At 44.3% G+C, this 26,701-nt stretch overlaps 1 protein-coding gene across 1 annotated transcript; it reads left to right on the forward strand.

Moving 5' to 3' along the window:
* The first annotated feature begins 17,077 nt into the window (after positions 1-17,077).
* Positions 17,078-23,784, forward strand: LOC149370793 (uncharacterized). The gene is made up of 3 exons (XM_089584067.1): positions 17,078-17,647; positions 20,975-21,022; positions 23,295-23,784. Exons 1-3 carry the CDS (start codon positions 17,519-17,521, stop codon positions 23,517-23,519), a joined length of 402 nt encoding a protein of 133 aa, XP_089440193.1. The 5' UTR covers positions 17,078-17,518; the 3' UTR covers positions 23,520-23,784.
* The last annotated feature ends 2,917 nt before the right edge of the window (positions 23,785-26,701 follow it).

Raw genomic sequence — 26,701 nt, forward strand, 5'->3', positions numbered from 1 at the left:
GATTACACTCCGCAGAACCAAAATGATAACAATGGAGGAAAGCCAACTAGGTATGGTCGGAAAGTAATCTCACGGCATCCACAGATATCAATTAAAAGTGTCTGGACCGAGAAATCTAAATCTCCACAGCGGATGTAAGAGCAGTTGATGTAAATGCCTACGTGAGGGCGCCCCGTGTGTCCTGATTAAGAGTCTATAGGCCATAAATTTTTCTTTCGCTGTTTTCCGGGGAAAAAAACGTTAACTGCAGAAATTTAGATGCATGAGCGAAGTACGACATTTTTCACTGGTCATTTAGAAACATTTTCTTCTTCGGACATTTATCACGTTACAAGTTTACCGGAAATGACTGGTTTCGAAAACTGGATATTGCCAGTTCTGCCGTATATCTAGTTTAATTATCGATCTGAGAAACATGTAATGGTGGAAAACGTGCGCCTAAAAAACGAACCTTTTCACAATTCTGTGGAAATGACAGTAGTCTACGCATCATCATCATCATCAGCCTGACTACGCCCACTGCAGTGCAAACGCCTCTCCCATGTCTCCGCAATTAACTCTGTTCATTGCCAGTTGCGGCCCCCGTATCCTCGCAAACTTCTTAATCTCATCCACCCACCTAACTTTCTGCCGCCCCCTGCTACGCTTGCCTTCTCTTGAAATCCACTTCGTTACCCTTAAAGAGCAGCGGTTATCTTGTTTTCACATTACATGCCTTGCCCAAGCCCATTTCTTCCTCTTGATTTCGATTAGGATGTCATTAACCCGCGTTTGTTCCCTCACCCACTCCTCCCGCTTACGATCTCTTAACGTTACACCTATCATTTTTCTTTCCATAGCTCGCTGCGTTCTCCTTAACTTAAACTGAGCCTTCTTTGTTAGCCCTTTAGGTGACTGCCGGTAAGATACAGCTGTTGTATTTATTTCTGTTCAGGGTTATTGGTAAACTGCCATTCATGATCTGAGAGAACCTGCCATATGCGCTCCACCCAATTCTTATTCTTCTAGTTATTTCCCTCTCATGATCCGGACCAGCGGTCACTACCTGCCCCAAAATAGACATATTCTCTTACTACTTCCAGCACGTTGCCACCAATTGCGAACTGCTGTTTCCTTGCTAAAGTGTTGAACCTTACTTTGGCTTTCTGCATGTTAATTTTTAGCCTCACGTTTCTGCTCTCCCTGTCTAAGTCATTGATCATGCTTTGCAGTTCATGTCTTGAGTGACTTAGCAAGGCAATCTCATCACCAAAATCATAGATTACTAAGGTATTCTCCATTATGTCTTGTCCCCAACTGTTCCAAATTTAGGCCCCGGAATACCTCCTGTAAACAGGTGGTGATTAACATTGGCGAGATCATGTCTCCTTGCCTGACATCTTTCTTTATTGGAATTTTATTGCTGACTTCATGGAGAGCTATGGTAGCTTTGCAATCGTTATAAATATCTTCCAATATTTTCACATAACACTCTGCTACACACTGATTTTGCAGTGCCTGCATGACAGCTGAGGTTTCCACTTTTTCAGATGCTTTCTCGTAATCAATGAAGGCTATTTATAGCAGTAGGTTATATTCTGCGCATTTCTCTATCAGCTGATTGACAGTGTGAATATGATCGATCGTTGAGTATCCTTTACGAAAACGTGGCTGATGATTTGGCTGATTGAAGTCAATGGTTGTTGTGACCCTATTAGCGATTACATTAGTAAATAACTTGTTGTCAACAGAAAGCAAGCTGATCGGTGTGTAATTGTTCAAGGCCCTGACGTCTCCTTTCTTAAGAATTAACCTAATGTTAGCGTCCTTCCATGCTCTTGGTGCGCTCTAGGTCACAAGCCATTGCGTATACAGGGTGGCTAGTTTTTCTAATACAATCTCTACTCCGCCCTTCAACAAATCTGCTGTTATCTGATCCTCACCAGCTGCTTTCCCCCGTTGCATTGCTCCTAAGGCTTTCTTTAATTTCTCCTTCGATACTGGCAGGATGTCCCATTGCTATGCTCTTTTGTGTAGATTTGTGTAGAACTCTTCGCCTACTTTACTAATACTATTATTAATATATCACTAATGACATTTCCCTCGATACTCTGCATTGTATTAAATAGTTTTAAAGCGGAGGGAGGCAGCTAGGCTGGCGATGCTACCCGATGGTACAGACCTCATTGTATCTTGTCCCCTTGCACATAACGGCGAAATCTTTTCACTGTTAACGACCACTACATAAAAAAATACACACATGGTCGGTCACTAGTCGCTCCAGCAAAGCTGTACAGAGGCTACGCCTCTATTTTTGCTTACACGTGCCAATCCTGGCAGGAATGTTTAAGTTCAGTTCATGCCGTCCGAGCAAGATCGATCACTTGTGCGCCTGTTTCTCCTTAGCTGGTGTCACAACGGAAATAGTTCGACAACAACGTAAACTTTTCAAATGCAGCTTTGCCTATCTGACTATTTCAGTAGAATTATCTGTGCTTTCCACAAGACAACTTCCCCTCTTTCTTGAATGCCTCCTTCCCTCTATTGTGGGAGATCTCTTTCGCCTTTTATCTTCTTTTTTTGTGCTTCCAAAGTCAACAACTAGCCTGCCTTTCTTTGTTTTATTGTCACGTAGCAGTTGGTACAGGTAGCGCCGCGTCTAGACTACAGAGGAACGCCAACACCGAGAAGATGCGACAGCACACCGAGACGGCCAGGGTGGAACGTCTAGTTTCGTCTTCTTCAGCAGCGAACAGCGTGGCGCACGAGCTGCGTGCCGAACAGCCGCCGAGTGGCTATTGTTGTACACGCGGCAATACGTGCTGGAGATGTATTTAAGGGCGAAGACCTCGATGTTTCCAGCCGCACTCCGCGCTTCAAAACCCGATTCACTATAATCTCTCATTTCTCTAATATATATAAGCCCGATGGCATAAATACGATGCCGAACATCCCGAAACTTTCAATGCTCAAGTAATACCAGTCCATTCTGACCCTCCTTCCAACCAGCTGCAGTGTGCATTATAAGCCATAGTATCTATATTGAGCACATAGTGAACTAGGGCAACAGTAAAATTTGTGGGATGATATTTCTTCCAAAAATGAGGATGTTGCTCAGCGTGCTAACGAACCAGAAAATACCCCAGTAAAAAACAAAAAAAACGAAAGGGGGCACGTAAGTCTGCTTACGTGCTATCGATGGGAAAACATTGTGCTCTACTGCTATTTTCGTTGTTGCGTTCGTGGTTTGTGCATTTCAGTAACTTAGCGGGCGCTGCACACCAAACCGCTCACTATTCAGAGCTCCATGGGTTAATGCCCATATATACAGAATTAGTCATTCCCTACTTGACATTCACAGATGGCGGCGAGTCCTAATGAAGTCCTAATGGGATATTTAATGAAGCGATCAAATAAACAGGTTGCGTTCGTTTTAAGAGAGACTTCATAGCCGGCTCTCCTCTCCCTCATATCATTGCTTCCCGATGTTTTTCTTTAAAAATTCAGTGTAAGTTGTTCACGGGTTAGCGCCATGTTTTAGAATTTAGTCTTTAGCCTAGGGGTTGAGACTCACTTAGAAAGGCCGACGAGCCAACATTTGCTTAGGATCACGGCTAGAGCTTGTCCAGAGCGTTTACTCTAGAGAGAGCGTTTACTGCAGCTGGAATGAACTGCATTTAGTGTTTTCAAACGCAGGGTTGCTTTGTTCACCAATTTCGCGCAAGAGGATTATGTTGAGTGAGATGCTGGGTTACATATAAGGTAAAAAGCTCTACATCTCTACATGGGTTGCACTTAATTGTGTCGGTGCAGATGGTTATTTTCTTTGTAAATTACTTGACTTTACTTACTTAGCTCTACTTATTTAGCAAGCCACCGCGGTGGGTCAGTGGTTAGGTTGCTCGGCTGCTCACCTGAAAGACGCGGGTTCGATCCCGACCGCTGCACTCGAATTTCGATGGAGGCGAAATTTTAGAGGCCCCTGTACTCTGCTATATCAGTTTCCTAAAAGAACTAACTCCAGGTGGTCGAAATTTCCGGAGCCCTTCACAACGACGTTCCTCATAGCCTGAGTCGCTTTGAGAAGTTAAACCCCCATAAACCATAAACCAAACTAATTATTTAGCTAACTAGGGCCTCGATTCTGGCAGTCTTCACGTCATAAGGAGCATAAAAGCGTTCTAGCAGTGCTTCCGCCCTCGCCATTCGATCGCGCTCCCACGCACCACATACGGTAACATAGGACGTACTATGTGCGTCGCTATAAATCAGGGTGACGATGGTGAGAGCTCTCGAGGTTTGGGTACACTAATCATAAATATCGCCGAAAGCAGGAGACTGGACAGCAGTCGTCGTAGCTCAGTTGGTGGAGAACCGGACGAGAAATTAGGAGGCCATGGGTTTGGACCCTACCCATTAATATGGTTATTTCTGTGCCTCCTAATCAATTACCCTTAAATAATTACCCTATTAATCGCGCATTGATGAACATACCATTCTAAGAATCTAACATCTCTATGCTCTTTGGTTACGGTGACTATTAGGTTCCGTCATGTTATTTCAACAAACACACAAAGTAAAAAAGCTGGTTGGTTGGTTTATGGGGTTTAACGTCCCAAAGCAACTAAGGCTATGAGAGACGCCGTAGTGGAGGGCTCCGGAAATTTCGACCACCTGGGGTTTTTTAACGTGCACTGACATCGCACAGTACACGGGCCTCGAATTTCTCCTCCAAAGAAATTCAGCCACCGCGGCCGGGATCGAACCCGCGTCTTTCGGGCCAGCAGCCGAGCACCATAGCCACTGAGCCACCACGGCGGAATAAAGTAAAAAAGCTAAGCCTGTGGCAATACGCATATACAATGTTTTCAGGAATAGATCCATGAGCAACGCAAGTTCATGTGGTAAATGCCTGTTACAAATGGAGCGTCAATGCTCTGTCTAGTGGGAACAGTAACATGGCTGCGACTGTGACACGGAAACCCCTGCTCAGTGCGCAAGCTTTGTAGACACTTGTTAAATTATGACGTTCATAACGTCGAGAAACTTGCAGCCCTTCTTCACAAAGACCGCGGCACATAACCTTCTCAGCAATAGAAGTAAGAATGCTACTTGCCCGTTCGTATGTAAGATTTAGATGAAGGGGAGGAATAAGTTCTCACAGTTCTACGCTTGCACCGCATAGCGTCGCTTCTTCCAAGGTAGTGCAAGACAGCGACTGCAAGATAACCACTGGAAAAAACTGTTATCCCTCTAAAGGTCGAGTCTTGTATAATTTTGACAGGTCTCAGTTAATACTCGAAATTTACAACTCAGTTAGCCATCACGTAAGGTCTAACGTAAAGGTAGTTTTTCTACTACGGCAACCTGCTAAGATTTTTGCTTTAAAGCATCGTACACGTGGGGAAAGCCCACTGGTCAAAAGACAAAAGTTTGCCAAAATTCGAGATCTTCCACAGCTCAAGGGATCCAAACACAAGGTCAGTTTCTCAATATCTCTCTCGAATCCCCGTTATGCCGGCTGCGTCGCGCATGACTGACTTTGTCGAATTGGGTCGTTAAGGCGGCTGATAAGCAGAGCTTTCGTAACACTCCACTTGAAGTACAAAGCCTCAGCTGAGCCTTTTAGACACGCGTCTTTTGAAGTGTGCTTTTTGTTTTTCGTATCCCTTTACGCAATATCGACATTTAGTTCACCTGACAGTCTGGTTTCCCTACCCCCCAAAAATGCTGTAATCCACGGGCGGCAGCACCAAGGAAACAGTTGGCCAAAAAAGCGTTGCAAGAAGGGGCGCCGCCACGATACGCGCTTTTAATTCTTAAAATCCATGCGGAAAAGCCCTCGCAACTACAGAACAGACCAGGAGTGAGTGTCTTACAAGATTTAGAACTGGAATCCTTGAAAGCACACTCGTCTTGAGATGGACACAGAAATACGCCATCCACTACACTGCTCCCCTTTTTAGCTTTTACAGTTCTTGATATTCAGACCGTTATTAGCGGTACTGAGCCGTGTATTATCCTATCTTCCAATCAGCCTGGTTTTCCATTAGTTTAGTGGGGTAACTTGTCTTCTTTCAGAACTATTTCCCGAGTTCACTACTTTCCCGTTTTGTACGGATGCAGCCAAGTCTCAAATAGCCTCATATTACTCTCGTTAAGTTGTTGTAGCATTTGAGTTGCAGTTGAGAGCATTTGAGTTGCAGCTAGAGATCAAAACCGTGTTTAGAAATGTAGCGATCGCTCGCGTCTATCGGAGATGGCTGGAGGTATCGTCTGCGCAGTTGCCAGCTGCATGAACGGTTCTTTTGTTGCTCAATAATCATGCCTTTCGAGAACTCTTTTCCATGGAGAGCTGTTTATTTTGAACGAGTTTATTAGTGTGCAAATGCAGCACATATCGACGAAATGTAACTCCGCTTGAAGCTTGTGCAGTTAAAAAGAACGCTCTCCTCATAGACGGCCTTATGGTATAAGCCCGGCTTCAAAACACACATTTATCCTTAGGCTTCAAAAATATAGCGTCAAATCGACATTGTATACTTAGTCACACTCTTCAAAGCACTCGGCAACTTCTCAGAAACGGTCGCCTCTATGTGTGCATGGTGAAAAGGAAAAAATATTTCTTAGTTTTGTGTTCATAAACGTGTGTAGATAGCGCTCCCTCGCGGTGACTTCAGCCCGGGTTCACTACAAAACGCACGTATCACACTGTTTAAAGTGTGTGTGTGTACATATATATATATATATATATATATATATATATATATATATATATATATATATATATATATATATATATATATATATATGCAGCACAGAAAGATAAACCTACTTGGCTGCTAGAGGAAAAATGCCAATTTGAGGAACGCTTCATTCAGCTAACTATTTATTAAGAGTCGACGTTTCGGACAGAGCCTGTCCCTTTTCAAGTCTGAGGACTTGAAAAAACAGTCTCTGTCCGAAACGTCCACTCGTAATCAATGTTTAGCTAAATGAAGTGTTTCTCTTTCTCTCTCTCTCTCTCTATATATATATATATATATATATATATATATATACACCCGAAGCACAGCACAGAAACCCACCGAAAGCAGCGCGAGGACTCCAGCAAGCCCCGGCGCAGCCTCAGGCCATTCAGACCAAGCACAGCGACAATTGCTCGAAACCGGAAATACCCAGCACTCCTCTGCCTCGCTACGATCTCCGAAAGCGCTATAGTTCCACACAACGGGTTCGTGAACACTGACAATCAGGCCGCGTGAGTACGCCAACTCTCTCTTTCTCAGCCTACCGACCGCCTTCCTCATATAACTCCAAATTTTTAAAGTTGAGAAAAATTGCGGATAAACGAATAAGGCACGAACTCCATATCCATAGTCTAAAGATCTATATGCAATCCAAAATCGCAACCAAAGGTTTAAAAATTTTACTAACACCATCAATGGGTAACCTGTGCGATGAGCAAAATGATAATTGGAATCGTGTACTAGAATCTGCCTCTTTGGATTTGCTTGGAGTTACGATTGGCCATTTTGAGACGAATTTGGCGTCTGTGAGAAAAGAACAGGGTCGGGCTCGTCAACACATTCCCCTAACCGCGCCTGAGGCCTTCGAACTTACGCTCTTTGAGGAAAAAAGAACCAGTGAGGTACGCGAGATAAAACGCAAGAAATTCATTAGGGACGGGATTCGACACCTCGCGTGGAAAAATCCAGCACCACGCGAAGAATCCGAAACGGAGGTAGCTACTAATAACAACCCCATTGTTACGCCAAGCTCCAGCAATAAATTCAACGCAATAACACAAACGACATTAATACCGAAAACACAAGCAAAACGATCTGGAACGGGAGCAGCCACTAATGATATTCCCGCTGCTACAAGCTGCGGCTCTGGCTTCCAGGGTACCATTATTAATCTATAATCCAGCGTCTTAACGACTGACGAAAGATCCGTCCTTTGTCGAGGCCTTACGTTCTGCCCCACGACAAGTAGATACAATGAATTCTCAGTTTTAAAAGATTTGGACAATTTTGCACGAACGCTGCGACTCAAAGAATACTTTTGCGATAGGCTCCAACTTACTGCGGACAGCAGAGAATTCTGTGTTAGAAACCAACACTGGGCTTTTAACAAGGAAAGAGACAAACACTTTGACATGTATATTAATGCGGTCCAGAACGACATAATTCACGCTTACAAAAGCCACAGTCCTGGGAGACCGAACCTGTCCAAAAAAGAAAGGGATGCATTGAAGGCTCTCAGCAGACGGACAGATGCAATCTTAAAGCCAGCAGATGAAGGAGGCGGCATAGTAGTCATGAATAGTGAAACATACATTGAGGAAGGCATGAGAAAACTCTCGAACACTTCCTTCTATCAACTTCTTGAAGGAGACCCAACTCCACAATACCAACAATATGTAGCAGAGACTCTGGATCAGCTTGCGAAAAATGGGGACATAACCCTGCGGTTATCTAAAGCCCACAGAGCACCACACCCGTCGCCAGGTCGATTCTACTTCCTACCGAAAATCCACAAATAGGATAATCCTGGCCGCCCTATAGTCTCTGGCATTGGCACGATTACGGAACAAATTTCCAGTTACATTGACACATTAATCAGGCATGTTCCAACAACACACCCATCCTACATACGAGACACAAACCAATTCCTTCTCGAAATAGCAGGCCTTATACTTCCGGGAGCAGCCATTCTGGTAACATTAGATGTAGTCTCGCTCTACAATAACATTCCTCATTCCGATGGCAAAAGCGCAGGTCTTTTACATAAAGCCCGGTACACTTGGCTCACGAGAGCTTGTAGAGGTCGATGTCGAGGTCACCTAGGAGGCCATCAGGGCCACGCTTATTTGAGGGCTCCTGGAGAAGAGATAGGGGCAGAACGGCGGCGGCAGCGTCCGGTCGAGACTTAGCTAAAAGCATTCTCCCTAGCGCGTGCTAACCGCTTCGTCTAAATTGCGCGTGCCGAAACGGTGCGCTACAGGGTGAATTGAAAAGCTCTCTAAGTAAACTGCGAGTTAATAAACAGAGTGGAAAAGCAAGACGTAAAAATCGTCGCTTATTGACTATGACTAAAACTAAAAACGAAAGGTGCACAGTTTTCTCATGCCTGCATTCCCGGGAGGTTTACTGTAAGATGGTAAAAACACTATATACTCCATGAGGCCGCAACCCGTGCTATATAACATTCTTAAACGTACAAATGAATGAAGAGAACGGACCGCTCCCGCATCGCTGTATGCCCTGCCGTTTTAATGAGCCGTAATCATGATCAGCCTAACTACGCTCACTGCATTACAAAGGCATTACCCATATCTCTCTAATTAACACTGTTTCATTGCCTGCGACAGCCCCCTTAACCCAGCAAGCACCTTTGTCTCATTCACTCAACCACCCTTCTGCCATCCGCTGCTGCGCTTGGCTTCCCTTGGAATCTAGTCCGTTACAGTGACAGACCGTCAGTTATCGAGCCTTCGGATTATGTGCGCAGCCCATGCTCGCTTCTTGATTTCGACTAGGATATTAACTCGCGTTGATTCCCTCTGACCAATTCTGCTCTATCTTCTTTCGGACAGCTCGCTGCGTGTCCCCAATTGTATACCGATCCTTTTTCTTAGCCCCATGTTTCTGCCCCATTCGCGAGTACCGGTAAGATTAGAGGCTCTACATTTTTCTGCAGACAGCAATCAACGCTAAACACGAGCAAATTCAGTGGATTCATGTCCAAGAATTCTCCTTAATCGTACACCTGCCGCAGAGTCTCTCCCGCGGCCGTGCGACTTTCCCTTCGCGCCTGTTGTAGCAGTTCAACTTTAGCATCGCGACTCTTACTTGCCTTCCATGGCTGACATTCCAATGTGCGAATAGATGAGATGCACGAAAAGCGTGGAGCGTGGTTATTACCTTATTAACCTTCATTTTTCCCCAACTGGAATACGCATGCGCTGTTTGAGACCCCTATCAAAGTCACCTAATTTTAACTTACTAGAAGCAACACAAAACCGCTCAGCAAGATTCTTCCACTTGGCCTACACTTATAACTTAAGTCCACGGAACTAAAACGTAAAGCTCATCTTACAGACTTAGCAGTCCGCCGTACTATAGCAATACTATGCCTATTTCATAAATTTTACTATCGTACCATGACCAAGTCCGTTATCAGCCCTGTCTACCGCATCTCCAGCCGCACTAGCCGCCAGAAGGCTGTTTACCCTCCCGCTTCCCGGACATGTGCTCATCTGTCGTCATTTTTTGTCCGTACTGCAAAGAACTGGAATGACTTGGCCAACGCCGTCGTACTTCATTCGGACCAACCATCATTCACATCATCCATCAAATCGCCTGTGTGCCCTCAACTCCACTCCCTCATGTAACACCCCTTTAATGTAGCCTTTGAGGCTGTAATGAATAATAAATAAATTTGTGTGTCCTCACCACGGAAGCTGCCTTCGGGAGTGCACCTCGTTTTTTTTAGGCTTAGTCCCGACTGCGCACAAAGCTGGAAAGTACCGTATATAAACCCCGAGCGGGCAAGTATCGGCCTCTAGAAGCGTAGTCGGGGGCGTCCTTCTAATCTCAACGTTGAATAGGATTTCGATGTACTCTGCTGGAGAATAGCGGTCAGGAAGCGAATTCAACTCCACAGCAGCATGCACGTGTTCCACGGGAAACTCTTGCGCAAGGATGTAGAGAACTGTGTCGCCCCCTCACGTAATCATGCTTTCATAACTTTGTGAAGCTTCAGATGGGAAGAGACAAAGTTGTTTTCCTGCAGAGCAGCACAAAATAGCGTGAGGGAACTTCTCTTTGCACAACGCTATGGCAGACCCGGCTTTCATTAGTCACTAATAGGTCGTTTGCCCACTCCGAGATCACGAGTGACATTCATCAGATCCGCAACTCTTGTGTGCGTGTTGAAACACCGGATCTGTCGGCCACCCTCTCTCATGCAGCCCACGGAGCCATGCATGTGTTTTTATTTCCCCCAGGTCTGAAAAAGGCCTTCCGGAGGTTATACTGAGAGCCTGTGGATAACCTCGTTGCGGCGCCGGAGGGCATGCACGCAACTCAGAACGCCTACGTTGCTTCGTTTTAGGCCTTCGTTTTTGGTAGGACATTCCATGGACTTCTTTCTTTTTGTGACTCCCGCTGCTGAGCATCAGCAGAGTTCCGATCGATCGCATTGGAGATGTAATAACTTGCGTGTTCTGGCGAAAAAGCCTCGTTAGCCTTGATCGCTGCTTTCTCGCGTCTTTAGAAGTAATCTCAATTAGAGACTAAGGAGGAAACGGACAATAACAACGTAGACTTGGTAACGATCACAAAAACAACCTAAATTGAAGAACATAAATATACTTAGGCGTGCTGTTGGTAAGCAGTTCAGGTTTATAGCGTCTGGAGTATTAGCGCAGAGATGGTGGTGGTGGTAGTGGTTTATTTAAACATAAAAAGTGAAGCAAAAGAGTGTTGCCGGCTGCGGCAATTGCTATCTAATATCTTAAGCACCCGAGCTGCAGCCGGCGGAAATGAAAGGGAAAGGGAGAGGGCAGTGAGGAGAAGTATAGACGGGAGCGACAGCAAGAAAGGACAGGGGAGAGATTTGTACACTATTTACAAAATACAAAAGTAATCAAGTTCGCGCCGCTCGCGCGCTAATGTCCAAGCATTGTCCGAAAGCATAAAATAAGTCGGTGATCGCACATAAAGCCTGTCTATACACAACTTGTTATACCTAAGACTGTACATAATATTTAAAAATAGACTTTTTGAGTAGAATAGCGCCCTTTTTGGCATAGCTTTGTCAGCGATGTAGTACATCAGAGACTTGACAAGGCGTCCTAACTAGCAGGCTGCTTAACTCGCAATAAATAGTAAACTTTTTAACTATTACTTCTAGGCTCTTAATTTTTGATAGGCGTGTAGCCATCGTAATATCCATATCAGTTTTTATAATTCAGAAAACGCGGTTACTCTCCACGCTGTGGCCCAACATATTTTGGCTACATCCCTCCAAAAGACACGTGCTTTCGAGAAGCTTGCATGCAAATAAACCCCTGCAGTGCACGTAAATCAGCGAAATAGCCCAAACTTGCTGCGTAGAAGCGCAGATGGTAGCCTCGTTTTTGAAATTCTGCAAACTTATATCAATGCTACTTACGATGGACTACGTGCGTTTAAATAATTAAGAGCCTAACAACAATAGTTAAAAGTAACTATTCGATATAAGCAAACCAGCCTACTACTTAGCATGTCTTATCTTCTTTCTAATGTACTGAACCGCTGACAGTGCTATGCTCAAAAAAGCGGTCTTAAAACTCAAAAAGCCTATGTTTAAAAATTGTGTGACATCTTAGGAGAGAACATGCCGCATATTTATGCGGCACGTGCACTGTTTTACCCGTGTTGCAAAGGTTCTTCCGGCCTTTGCATGTCACCTTCACTTGCTAATGACGGCGAGTTTTAAGGCTGAATGGCTCCATTTCTTATTTTCTATTTGTTCGGCTTGCTTCACAGTGAAAGAATTTCAGAATAGCGCTGTCTTAGTATTGTGAACGCAATAGCGGCGGAGCACCAGGTTGCGCTGGATTGTTTCCCTTTTAAGAATTTAGCCTCGCCTGACCTGAAATCCCACACACCTGAAATAAGACGCTTATCATGGCTCCTATGCAGACATAGATTTTGTTTTGTTTTCTTTATTTCTGTCAAACTCCAATTCTTTTAATTTTGCTTGTTACATGGTACACATTATTTGACGTCGCTACTTCCAAGCAAATGCTTCCTTTCGAGTGCACAGAAATCTTTAATCCGCTCTCATGGCCCGCGCCACATGTGTACCCTATTGAAAAAACTCTGCGTGAGTTTGCACGAGAACAGTGATTTTTGTACGATCACGTTCATTTTGCACACGAATGCGCAGAAATTGTGCGTTACCTGTACGCATTCTGTGCGTCCTGTGTGTACATATGCGCGTACTGTGAGCTGATAGACGTTCACGCACACTCTTTGCGTGTAAAAAATCGTGGACTCTCGTGGAGAACTCTCTGTACGTGGACATCTGCGTGCTGAGAGGGGCTTGCCGAAGCTGTGCGTGCTTATGTGCATACTGAGCAAGCTCAGTGAGGCTGCGTGTGGCCATGTGTGCGTTTGCTTGCTTAGTAGCAACTTGTCGAGACTGTAAAGGCCCATTTAGGTTGAAAACAAAAAAAGTTCGAGCATTAAGTTAATGATTACTTCTCAATAATGAGCAATAAGCTCACGTTTTGCTGTTTTATAATTTTCGTCTTGGCGTAAGTACCCATTAATCATTTTCAACTTCAGGAAACAAATAACCAAAAAATTATCTTTTAGTGCAAAATGGTTCCCTTCGATACTGCAGGGACCTGTACATGACAACATGCACACTGAGCAAGAACTTGTCAACATTGCAAGTTCATTGTAAAATAATGTAAAAAACAAGCTGCTAATGACTCTTACAGCATCCTTCAGTTCTTCCTTTAACCAATTCTGAAAGTTACAGATATCTTATAGATGCATGATGAAAGCCATCCAGAGCACTTATGTTGTTGCCCGTCATGCAGACAGCCATATTTCGAAATCAGAAGCAACACAACCATTTGTTGCTTGCACTCAAAAGGAGTCAATCAATGGAATAACTCTGAAAGGACAACAGTGTTTGTTAGGTGCAACAAACAAGCTTGGGGATATAATCAGGTTCAATCAAACATGACGTGCAGAAAGCGAATTGTGAGCTGTAACAGGAATGTTACGAGGCAATTTCCAAAACCATTTCCAAAGCAATTTCCAAAGTCATTAGCATAAATTTACATACACGTAAAAAGGCCATGTAAGCCTACACGAAAAGACAGTTTTGAATTCACAGTTGGTGTCAAAAGTTCAGAAATTAGTGCCCTCTTTCAATTTCAGTGACAAATCACAGATCGATTAATTAATTCCCAGTATGGCTCCAGAACAAATCCAATGAATCTCAAATGTGCGAAGTATATATACCACACATGTTGCCTCATTAGCACCAGCATTGCATGATGCATGACGAAGTATCACACTCTTCATTCTTCTTCAATCTGTTTTGAAATTTGCACTACCACAAAGACCATCTGGATGGACTATGATTCCATCATATTGCTGAGAGCACATTCGGAGACCAAGAGCAACACAACAGTGTGCTGCACATGAGTGGATATAATGCACTGGGACAACTGTGCACAGTAAGGAACGCTTGTAAGGCGTCAGGTATTTGCTTGGGGAATGTAATCAAGTTCAGTCATGTTTCATGTGTAGAAAGGAAGATAAAAGTTGTAGCAGAACTATGAAATCCAACATCCAATACTGAACTTCCCCAGGTGATCTACACACACATAAAAAGCACGAAAGGATAAGCTCAGGGGTACTGTTAAGTTTGATGCCCTTTGAGGTTTGACTTGCGCGTCTGTATGCAACCATCAGATACCATCTTGAAGTTACCAGAATGCCCAAAACAACTTTGTTGAACTGTTCTACTCTAAACTGAAATACTTTTCCTTAAAACATTTTTTTTGCGACATGCTGTGTAGCTAATTATAAAATAAAGAAAAGAAGCTGATAAAATTTTCTCATCTCAAACGTACTGATAAGTACACAAATCTGAGTGCTTTCAAGAGAGGTGACGCACCCGGTATTCAGTGTCCAGAAGCATACATAATGCTGCAGAATCCTATAGCAAGAACATTTCTTTTAGTTGACAGATGGCTATGTCTGGTTACAAAGTCAATACCATGTAAGGCGCATATCCTAACCTGCAATTACATGAAGCTGCACGTGCTTCATAGGCTGTAACTCCGCCAATAACTGCTACATATTTCCCACCTCTAGCACGAGTGCGGAATCAATATACAGCATGGAAACAGCAGTTTTATTGCTTTAGCTTCTTTACTATGCTGTTTAGGCAAGAGACGAGTTGAAATATTTGCATGGGCAGTTCTCGATTGAAGTAACGTAAAAAACATCCGCACTCCTTTCTGCTGAAGCGACTGGTGGACCACTTTTGCATGTCGCATCTCGTATGACTTGCTAAGGGTCCAGACTGACACACGCACTTCGTCAAACCTTCACACAAAACACTCTTCGCTTTTGCTATAAGCTCCGGCCACAGGCAGTAAGTGTCCCGACACCGTTCACATCGCAAAAGAAGGCAGCGCTCGCAGGCGGTCAGTTTGAGCTGACAGCGATAGGCGTTGCAGGCACACCGCCGAATAAGTTTCCAAGGAAGCCACACTGTAGAAGGGCGCCGTCTTGTAATCGAAACACACCACAGAAACAATGGCCACTGTCGCTGCTTATGAGCCAGGCATTTTTGCAACGAAGTTAGCAGTGCAATAGGCCGAAAGGTTCGACTCATCAAACGACGGCACCGCACTGCTGACCTCATTACCGTTGTCGACCAGACATCCATAACACATATGCCCCGACGGATCGCTTAATTGGGAGCTGCTACCACTCTTGGATGAGAGCGCGCCCACCGGCAGCACACACCGGTAATCCTTCTTCTTTTGCGATTCCAGCACAGTAACAGCGGCGCGCAAGACCGCCCAGCAGCAGCACAAGAAAACAAGCGAAGCTCACGGCGGTGATCTCAGAAACCATGCAGCATGTCGGATAGGCTTTGGATTTGACGCGCTAGACCATGCCCACTCACGCACGCACGCACGAACGCACGCACGAATGTACCGACACGCATATTAATGCGTCCATGCGTCACAAATTTCTCAAGTTTTTAATGCTAATATGTGCACAAGAACTTAATTATTTTTGTAACGAAAGTTTCATTTGGTTTTAGTCCTTTGCTATCGCACTGCCCAAAAGCATAGAGCCCGAAAGAGACGACCTGGAGGAATGCCTGGAGGCGATGCCTTTCTAAACGGGCCGAAGGAAGCCGGAACTGGCCGAAGCGCTAGCCAACGAACGCAGCGTCTGGGGAGGGACAGCATTATAGACAGCATGGCGGTCAGCGTTACTACGTTTGTCGTGGTCCTTTGTGGTGCCGAGGGCATGAACCATCGCTGGAATGAGCATTTGTCACTCTTCCGATATGTGATGTGCCGACAGCAGTGAAATTCGCTGGTGCGATGTACGAAAACGTGGTAAGGTGCTGAGTAAACCTGTGTTTATAGCGGGCTTGACGGATAGCGCGTCGTCCTTTGCGCGCCTTCACTGGAAACGCTATGCTGACGGTGGGGCTCATTTCCTCCATGGCGGAGCAGCTGGTGGGAGACCACTACCCGGATAACATCTCGCATCTTGGGGGTAAGTTAATTTTCTTCGAACCTGTTCATTATTTTAAAGCCTTTGCGCACAACTGGCCACGTCAACACAGCTAGTACAGAGACGCGAAGACGCAGTGCCTATCGCGGCAGCACGCAGCGCTGAAAGGTTGTTTGCTGGCGGCACACGGGCATGAATGCGCGTGTAGTGTCAGTGGTCACACGGTCATGGTCAGTATGCCATGCAAATATGCACAGCTGATCCGATCGCGGGGTGCACGATATCGGCGCCGTACTGCCATTCATCTCTCGCCGAGAATGGAATATGTGCCCACCAATAGATCTTCGGCCCAGGCTTTACATTCTCGCCGCATGTTACGCTGTAATTGAAGTAACAGCGCTCGAGCAGTTTAACTACGTAGACTGCGATTCAGCTGTATGCGTTAGGATTGAGCTTCCTCCTCTTTCACTTGTATTTCACTTGTACTTTTATAAATTGTGTATTTAAGGTACGAAGCTGCATATGATCCAGCTGCGTTCGTACTTATAGTCGAGCCTTGAATAGCAGAACGGTGAGATAAAAACAAATTGCTCTGAAGTTTTCCGCCTCTATTTTGGCATTCGCTTTTTCATACTTTGGCTCGGAGCTGAAATGGTACAAACAACTGCAAAATGCACACAGGTGCCCTAGCTCCATTTGCCCTAAATCCCGAAGTTGCAGTGAAATTTAAGGGTAATTGAGCCTTTAACAGGTACGAAGAATAAACTTGATTGTTTCATGATTATAACCAATGGCGCAAATAAATCTGACTTTGACTTAAATATGCTGAGGTACCTCTCCAATACCTTATTTGATGTTAAAGGAAAAAGTGTGGTTTTTCTGCAATTGGCACTATTAATTCATCATACCTGTGAGAATGTGAAATCAGTGCTAATCATGCCAGATTTCAAATTGAGGGACGCATGCAGAATTTGAAGCAAACCAGCCTTCTACTGAAAATATCGTTCTGCTGTGGTCTGTTCTTTTGAATGGTGGCATGTATTGTAGAAACGATGCTGGATATCGATATGCAAGTGATGTCTCGTCTGAGGCTAGCTTGTGAATGACTGCCGTGGTTATGAATTTCTTGTTGCCTGGCCCACTTCGAAATGTGGTTAAACAGTTGTGTTCCATTCTGCGACCGGCTCCTTTTTGTGCCTTGCATTTTGCCTTACATGCTTGATTCTAGTCCATTTTTTGCACTGTGCTGCTGTTAAATGTGTCTTTTTACCTTGCAGCAATCTCCACATAGCTTTACCAGCAATGCCTCTTCCAAGCTCTCCAGTATGGCTGTGCCAGCCTTTCACTTGGTGCTAGGATGCCCAGCAAGCAAGCAGGCTTTTGAGGTAAGCACTGAAGACATCTTCTGACACAAGTAGCTTTTATTTTCCTAGTCCACTGCTACTAGTGTGACCCCTCGTTATGTTGATTTTCGCAAGTTAGGTTGCCTATTAAGGGCTCTCTTTTGTTTTTCACCTGCTGCTGTGGCCTACTGCATTGGTGTTCGGCTACTGAGCCCAAAGACGCGGGATTGAATTGTGGTGGCTTCGTTTCGACAAGGCGAAATGCATATTTGCTCGTGTGTTATGCAATGTCAGTGCATGTTAAAGAATCTTTGGTGGTCGAAATTTATGCACAGCCCTCCTCTATGAATGGAGCTATTGTTCAACTTTGAGGCATTAAAGGGACACTGATGGCAAGCTGAAGTTGGCCTGTGATGATGAAGTTCCGCATCCTAACCACAAAGACGACACTTTTTCTGAAAGTGGAGCTTTATAAGCCAGAGAAAGCAAAACATGCAATTTTCATCAGCACCGGCTGATTTCGGAAGTAAATTGCGATGCGCTGACTCCGTTTTTTTTTGGCACAGATTCCAGAGGCTAGGCTGAACTGCCATTCACCTCAGAACGGTTATCATGGAGTCCTTTGTGTAGACTTCATGAGTTCAAATCGAGTGGCGGGAAAATTTTTAAATGTAATTTTTGCGCCAATCATTGTGTTGATGGCCTTTGCGCTGCTGTTAAAACCGGGATAGCAGTATGGTATCCCATAAAACTAGGTTCAGGACTTGCAGGAAGTGGTTTATCACATTCCGCTAGCTTGTGCAAGAAACTACTTCAGGGATATGTGCAGGTGTCTTTAATGTGTTCCTGAGTGAGCACTAACTTGTTAGGGGGAAGGCAGCTTCTAATCTGGCACTACAGTGCCAATGTCGTGAGTGTAAATCATAAGATGACCCATCAGTGTGTACGCCTGATTTCTGTGACACTTCAGTGGTGTATAGAAGTGGTAAACAAATCTGTAAGGTATTTGATGCATATCTCCAAGGCAACGGCTGTATGAGTAGCGAAGCCATTAGTCAATCTTCAACGGAAAGAATTTCCTCTTTTAGATGACGTGCTTGTATATCAGTGACAGTTATTTGTTGTCCTGCCTTTCGCTGGTGTGGGTCATGTGTGGCGCATCTTCATGCGAGCCTTCTTTTCCTTCACAAAAAATTCAATTGATAGTCCAACCTGTTTTCTTCTCTTTTCCTGTGTTGCATCTTTTGGCTGGTTTTAAATCTGTAACTGAGCTCAGACCGTGATAATTACAGCCGGTAAACAGAGCTACTGAATGTGAGCTTGGCATACATGCGTACTGTATGTGTGAAAGTGCAGTTTACAATATTCAGAAATGCTTGATAGCCTTACAAGAATCTAAAATTTTGTTGGAATTTCTATTTGTTCTCTGTTCAAGTGTCGAGAGTTTTTCCGCTTCATCGTGTGATTAGAGCCACTTTGGTACTTAAGCTGAAATCTTTTCTTTAGCCTGCATGTTTCTCACTTTTGGGACAGAAACTTGGAGGCTAATGAAGAGAGTTCAGCTTAAAAGAGTATAGACACCTAATCTTGGTGGCATGTTTTCTTCTCTATAATGGTGCGGAAGACACTACTATGCATGAATCACCATCTGGTATTCGCGTGAGACCGCTAAATAATTTATAATCAACTTTTTCTGCCATCCTGTTTCGGTGAACAATGTGACTATGGCTATGACATCAAATAGAGGTTATAGGTCATGTGAGGCGTGGGAAAACTGCACTTATAATCGCTGCTTCGTCATTTTAATTCGCTACAGCGCTGACGCCAGTATTCCTTAAGAGCCAGAAGTACCAATTGTATTGCAGTTTTTCATGCCTCGCGTGACCAATAACCTCGCTTTGACGTCACAGCCATCATTCAGCTGTTGAAACCGAAACAAATACAGCAGGAGAAAGAAATTTGATTATAAATTATTTAGCGGTCATAGGAGGATGCCATGTGGTAATCCGTGTATAATACTTTATGCCTTATTACAAAGAAAAAAACACGTGCCAAACGATAAGGACAGCAAAGTGAGCTATGGAAAGAAAAATGATAAGTCTAACATTAAGAGACCAAAAGGGGGCGGAGTGGGTGAGGGAACAAACGCGGGTTAATGACATGCTACTTGAAATTAAGAGGAAGAAACGGGCCTGGGCGGGGCTTGTAATGGGAAGACAACATAACCGCTGGTCCTTAAGGGTAATGGAGTGGATTCCAAGAGAAGTCAAGCTTAGCAGGGGGCGGCAGAAAGTTAGATGGGCGGATGAGATTAAGAAGTTTGCGGGGATATGGTGGCCACACCTAGCAAAGGACAGGGTTAATGTGGAGACATGGGTGAGTCCTTTGCCCTGCAGTGGGCCTAGTCAGGCTGATGATGATGGTATGTGTCGCACCTGCTGCTTCGTGCTATCAGCTGGCCCATGCTTGGCCGACCAGACTAGCCAAATTTGTGATGTGGGTTTTCTATTGCACCTGCATTTGTGTACACAGAGGACTTGAATGGTAGCAGGCGATGCTGTGCATGTGTTCACGCCACAGCACACATGACCCACACTGAAAGCTTCTCTGCCTTTAGTAAGACAGCTGCATCAGTCTGGGGCATAACGTATCCCAGTGCTAGAGTATGAGTAAATTGCTCTGGAATTTTAATCTGGTATCAGGTAGCATAGCACAAAAGAAGGCTAGCGCGGCTGCCTATATTCTCTTGGGCAGCTGTGTTGGATTTTCAGTGCCTGTTAGTGTAATCCGTGAAAGTTCACTGGAACCCATTCGTTTCGATGTAAATTAGGAAGTCCTTAGAGCCCTGTACTTTTTAATGATAATAACAAGGTAATGCAGTAATTCAATTGTACCTGTTCTCTTTCAACACAGTAAAGTGCTGCTGGGTCGAGATCACAGTTTTACTTTGTAGGTGTGCTCAGGCTGTCATCATCATCATCAGCAGCAGCAGCAGCAGCAGCAGCAGCAGCAGCCTGACTACACCCACTATAGGGCAAAGGCCTCTCCCATGTCTCTCCAATTAACCCTGTCCTTTGCCACTTGCGGCCACTGTATCCCCACAAACTTCTTAATCTCATCCACCCACCATTTTTTCCTGTGTGTGTGTCTTTTTCGCCATTCTGAAATTCAATCATACAAATTGATTGATGCATGTAGTGTCAGGTGCGTAATGTGATACCACCAGCTCACCCCAAGCTGTGCTCAGATTTGCCTCATTGCTGCAGGAGCAAGAAGGCAGGCTTGAGGCTGAGTGGTGCAAAAACATGATTTTTCAAGAATGTCTCTGTGGAAATTGCAATTAATAATGTGAATTTGCTTTCATTTTAGGAGCTGCACACAAGCTGGGCGCCTTTCCATGCTGATCATGCTGGCCAGGTACGCTTATGGTTACATTCCTAGGTTGTTTTCATAATGGCAGTTGTGGATTTCTGTGTGGTTTTAAAACATAAATTGTATAAGTATTTGGCCTGCCACAAAAGTATAGTGGTGCATTCAAGGCCAGTGTTACAAAGGGATGTTTTGATTGCTGCAAGAACTTGAAGGCCCCTATGTGGTCACTGTGGAAGGCCCCCTCCCTACTTAGAAATTGCTATTTGGGTTACTCAGTCATTTGGCAGAGGAATAGTGTATAGACATAAGGGATGGAAGAATGCTTCCAACTAAAGAAAAAAATCCAGCAAGCAGTCATAGAAGCAGAAGTACAAAAATGGCAAGGCTTTCTCTATTTACATCGAATCTTTTTCACTTAGACTTCTTATTGCATACAACGGCTGATGCTTGCCTTACACACATATTTTCTTTAGGTATGCAGTAGGTCTCACATTCTTGTATGATATGGTCACGGTGCCAAAAAATGATGGTGGTGTTAGAAAACTCGGAATATAGAGGAATTTTATTGCTGACCTTATGGAGAACTATGGTAGCTGTGCAGTCGTTATAAATATCTTCCAATATTTTCACATAACACTCTTCTACACCCTGATTCCACAATGCCTGCATGGCAGCTGTGGTTCCACCGAGTCAATTGCTGTCTGGTAGTCAATGAAGGCTATATATTGGGGTTGGTTATATTCTGCCAATTTCTCTATCACCTGATTGATTGCATGAATGTGGTCTCTTGTTGAGTATCCTTTACGAAAGCCTGCCTGATCATTTGGTTGATTGAATTCGAAAGTTGTCCTGACTCTATTAGTGATTACCTTAGTAAATACCTTGTAGGCAATCGATAGTAAGCTGATCGGTCTGTAAATCTTCAAGTCCTTGACATCTTCTTTCTTATGAATTAAAATAATGTTCGCATTCTTCCAAGCTCCTGATACGCTCGTGGTCACGAGGCAAGCGTGTACAGGGTGGCTAGTTTCTCTAGCACAATCTCTCCTCCGTCCTTCAACAAATCTGCTGTTACCTGATCCTAACCAGCTGCTTTGCCCCTTTGCATTGCTCCTGAGGCTTTCTTTACTTCCTCCCTCGTTACTGGCGGGATGTCCCATTGCTATGCTCTACTGCCTCTCTCCGTAACATTCTGATTACATTCACTACTGTAGAGATTTGTGCAGAACTCTTCGGCTACTTTAACTATCTTATCCATATTGCTTATGACATTGCCCTCTTTGTCTTTTAGCGCATACATCTGGTTTTTACCTTTGATTAGTTTTCTCTTCACTGATTTTAGGCTACCTCCATGCTTTAGAGCATGCTAGGTTTTCTGCATGTTAAACTTTCTTATGTTGGCTACCTTGCACTTATAAATAACTTCGATAGATCTCCTAGTTCTATTCTATCTCTGAAGTTAGACGTCCTCATGCTTTGGCGTTTCTTCATCAGATCTTTCGTCTCCTGAGATAGCTTGCAGGTATCCTCTCGAATGATCTGACCACCTACTTCTGCAGCACGCTCCAATGAATTTAAATATGTATTTAAAGATAACAGTTGAGGTGGGAGATTGAGCTTCGAGATTTGCACTTCAACTCGGGAGTTATGCCACTGCTACACAGAATACTTGATCGCCGTAGAGATATTTCATCATCTGGCACCAAGCTGCTGTGGCGCCACTGTCACAGTTGATAATTTTGCTGGGAAGCTGTTGTAGCGCTCACACAGTTTTGAAAAGGTGGTATTCATTGTTTTTGTGCTATTGGCAACAGTAATAATATGCTTGCTGCAGTGTTTTGTGGCTAGCCTTCTTTTTTTTTTTTTAGTGAAATAAGTTGTACATTTCATGTTGAGTATTCTTTGAGCGATTAAATTGCTTTGATTTTATTCCTTCGTGTATAGTTGCGAGTGCTCCATGTCTGAGTGCAAATTTCTACCACTGAAAAGCCTTCAAAATCTTAATAGATGTCCACACTGTTCTAGGGACTCAGTGGCTATTGGAAATGCCCATTTAGCTGTATTCAAGTGCCACTGAGTTAATAGCCATTTGAAAGCCTTCAAAATGCCTGTGTGACACGGTTATTAGATTTTGTGCAGGTTTGATGCTGAGCAGTCTGCGTGCTTGAGTCGGGTTTTCCAGTGTCTGTATTTCAAACCTGAAACTTTTCGAAATCATCATTAGTTCATTAATGGAAGAAGTACTTGTGCCCTTTTCTGGAATTTCCAGAAAACAGATTAACTGAATTTTTTTGCATATACTCCTACCTTTTTGCAGGTGCTGCATAGTGAGAACCTGTATCAAGACGCCAACCTGCTGGACTTGGAGAAACTGAAGAAATTGTTTAGCCACTGTGTGGCACCCATCATGAGGGATGTGGCATTAATAAAGCCAGTTAAGGTGACCTTATCTATGTCCTTTTGCAAGCATGCTACACACATGAGAACCATCCCACGAAGCACCGTTTCTGCAAAGCTTGTTATCTCACAACATGCATGCTGAATGAGGCAGTGACAGACAGATGAGGAGGCCTTAATGCAGTACATTAGCGTACCGTGTTGAGCAGTGATGTAGGAGCCTTGCAGCCATGCAAGGTATTATCGGCATCATGATGGTAACTCCATTAGACACTGTCTAGTGCTCTGTGAGCCAGACTCGGCTCTTGAACATTCTGGGACTCACCCTTGGCTCTCGGACATTCTGGAAGCCTCACCCGGCTTGCGCATATTACGCGAGGATGTCTCCTGCTGTACGAGCCTTACGCGGCTTGCGCACTTATGTGAGAGATGTCTCGCGTTTGCGAGCTTGCTCAGCTTGCGCAAATTATGTGAAATATGTCTCGCCTTCTGCGACCTCGTTCAATCGTCGCATTTTGCGTGGCAATAAACACGCAAAGATAGGCACGCAGAATTCACGCTCAATATTTTCAATAGGGTAAGCAACAGTGTATTAGTGACCGCAACTGCACATGGTACCCGTTGTGAAGCAAATGTGAGGCTATTGACAGAATGAAAGTGCACATGGTTAGCTTCGTTATTGATCTCGTCGTGCCGTTCTTTACATACATAAACAACCTAGCCTTGTCTATCGGTGTATTTCTTGAGCAATTAAGGATCGCTCAAGTGACAATTGTGTACAAAAGTGGAAAGAACGATAACCTAGCAAATTATAGGCCTATGTTAATGTTACCAATACTTTTAAATCCTTTAAACGCCCTTTGACGCAAAAACGTATTGTACCATCGCAGTATGGCTTCCGGACAGGCCGATCTACCGAAACGCTCTACTCAATCAAAAAGAGTTAATTTTTATAATGCAGAAGCGAGAAAACTAATGTTAAGTGTCTTTGTTGTTTTTTCCAAGCCGTTATAAGTACCTTACCTACGCCGACGCCTATAGCCAATACCCCGAACGTGGTTTATGTAGACGCCGCAGCATAACCGGACCATGAGAAGCACGCAGAGGCGGCAGTGGACCATCGCTTCTCCACTCTATTCACTGCTTCTGTAAGAGCCGAAACACCAGCGGCCGCGGGGACCACCGCCATGGCCACTGCCATTACGCATTACGGGTCCCAACTCCAAAGGGCTCATGGGATAACAGACTCACTTTACGCATGTCGAAACTTCCTGACAGGTCGACTTCCCAGGCAAGTCAGCTGGATCATGGGCACTACACCCCTCACCAAGCACCACCAAATCACCTAGACCCCAGGTCACGAGGGACTGGAGGGAAACGAGAGGGCACATGCTCTAGCTCGAGGCATCACCAACTGAGCGGGGCCGCAAAGCGTGCTCGCTTTTACACCTCTACCTTCCAGGTATGACGAAACGCCTCTAGTTTCAACGTCATCAACGTAGGCACTCCCCCCCCCACCTCCTAGGAAATTAGACACCCCAGATGCCGTCTCTTGGCGGCAGATACAGACGAACACATTTCCAAACCTCCATAGACTACATCTCATGCACCCAACATGCATGACTTCTGTCCCTGGTGCGAGGCCCGCTCTACACTCTTCCACATATCGTGGGGATGTGGGGCCAAACCAAACACTTTACAGACGGAAAACCCGTTTTTTGAGCTTTGGGAGGCGCTGTTGACCAGTGGCTCTGATACAACCTCAGGACCAACGGGCCCTCATACAACAGGACCGCAGAACAGCTGAAGCCAGTTCAGCCTTGGAATGAGGGCCCCACCCATAAGCTCGCACAGCTCGCCTTCACTTTAATAAAGTTTTTACTCCTCCTCCTACATGGCGTTCGACAGACTCAATCACGATATCTTACTACAAAAATTTACTTGCTACGGTGTTCGTGGAGTTGTTTTTAGTCTGGTTAAAAGCTATGTGACAAATTGTCATCAAAAAAGATGTATTAACAATGGAATGTCTTCGCTACAAAAAATAACGCGGCGTGCCTCAGGGGAGTATTCTGGGACCGTTGTTTCTTCATGTTTACACCAATGACCTTGTATCTTTAGACAACATCTTAAGTTATATTACTTATGCCAACGGCCCAAGAAAACTTCTTACAGGAACCAATGCAAATGACCTTCTGGAAATATTTCTGTACATATTTGGGAAATCATCAAGCTTAAATAGTCTACAAATAGACTGCCTATGCAAGATTGCCCGAGGTCAGCGCTCACCCGAGTTTTTCCAGAATTTTCACGACGACAGTCAATGACTGAATATAAAATGGAATGTGCAAAACCAGCTGACAATAAAATAGCGATCGAAAGCAAAATACGTCCACACACGCGCGCGCCCCACGCGGGCAGCATCCGCATTTTAAACACAGCAGACTTCGCAATGCAAAGTGCCAGCGGCGATTAATCTTTTCAAAGCGTCTGTCCAACATTCTCAGACAGAAACATTGAAAAGAAGAAAATCTAGGACAGTGTTGTGGAAATATTGAAGGTAATTGTCCTTTCTTTTGATATGGAGCAAAGTCTTTCTTTTGAAGTGTTTCCACCGATCGCATGGAACAGTTAATGGTGCATAAACTGCTTTCTCACTCAAACTGTGACAAACAAAGTTTAGCAAAACATTTTGCTCTTTCTGGCAGCGTTTTGTGCGCAACTTGCAGCTTTCATTCCAGACTGAATAGCCCACCACATTTTCCTTCTCTTAACTCCCCTCGTATAAGGGGAGCTACAAACTTTTTGTTAAAACTCGTTCATGGCCATATTCTACAATGCCCTCAGCAGCTGGCTGTTTATTCAATACTGAATCCCACGAAAAAGTTCAAGGAAGTGCAGGAGATTTCAAGTTTCTGCAGGTCCCAGCTCCCACTTCTTTCTGCGCAGAATAAGAAAATTTTTTAATTGTTCTTGACTTCCTCCGAGTATTTTTGGAAACTCGCTGTCCTCGGTTAAGTTTGACCTTCAGGGGTTACTTTATGAGCGCTTTTTTTCTATGACGTAACTTCTCCTCCCTAGCATATAACTTCACTGATGTTATATTTGTCCTGTTTAGGTTCATCTTTGTCTAGTTATTTTCTACGTCCCCTCAATGTGTTTGCATCCTAATTTCTACTCTAAAAGCAGTGTGGTTGCTTCGTATAATTATTATCGCAATTGTTAATTCTTTTTTGGTGTATACACAAATTAGCCTTCATACTCAGACGTCTTTTACTTCGGCTATTGTTCCTTCCTGGGAGTACTGCATGTGGTGCGTACCTGTAA

Source organism: Amblyomma mixtum, chromosome 1, assembly GCF_055824585.1.
Source record: "Amblyomma mixtum isolate Tamu chromosome 1, ASM5582458v1, whole genome shotgun sequence".
Taxonomy (NCBI): domain Eukaryota; kingdom Metazoa; phylum Arthropoda; class Arachnida; order Ixodida; family Ixodidae; genus Amblyomma; species Amblyomma mixtum.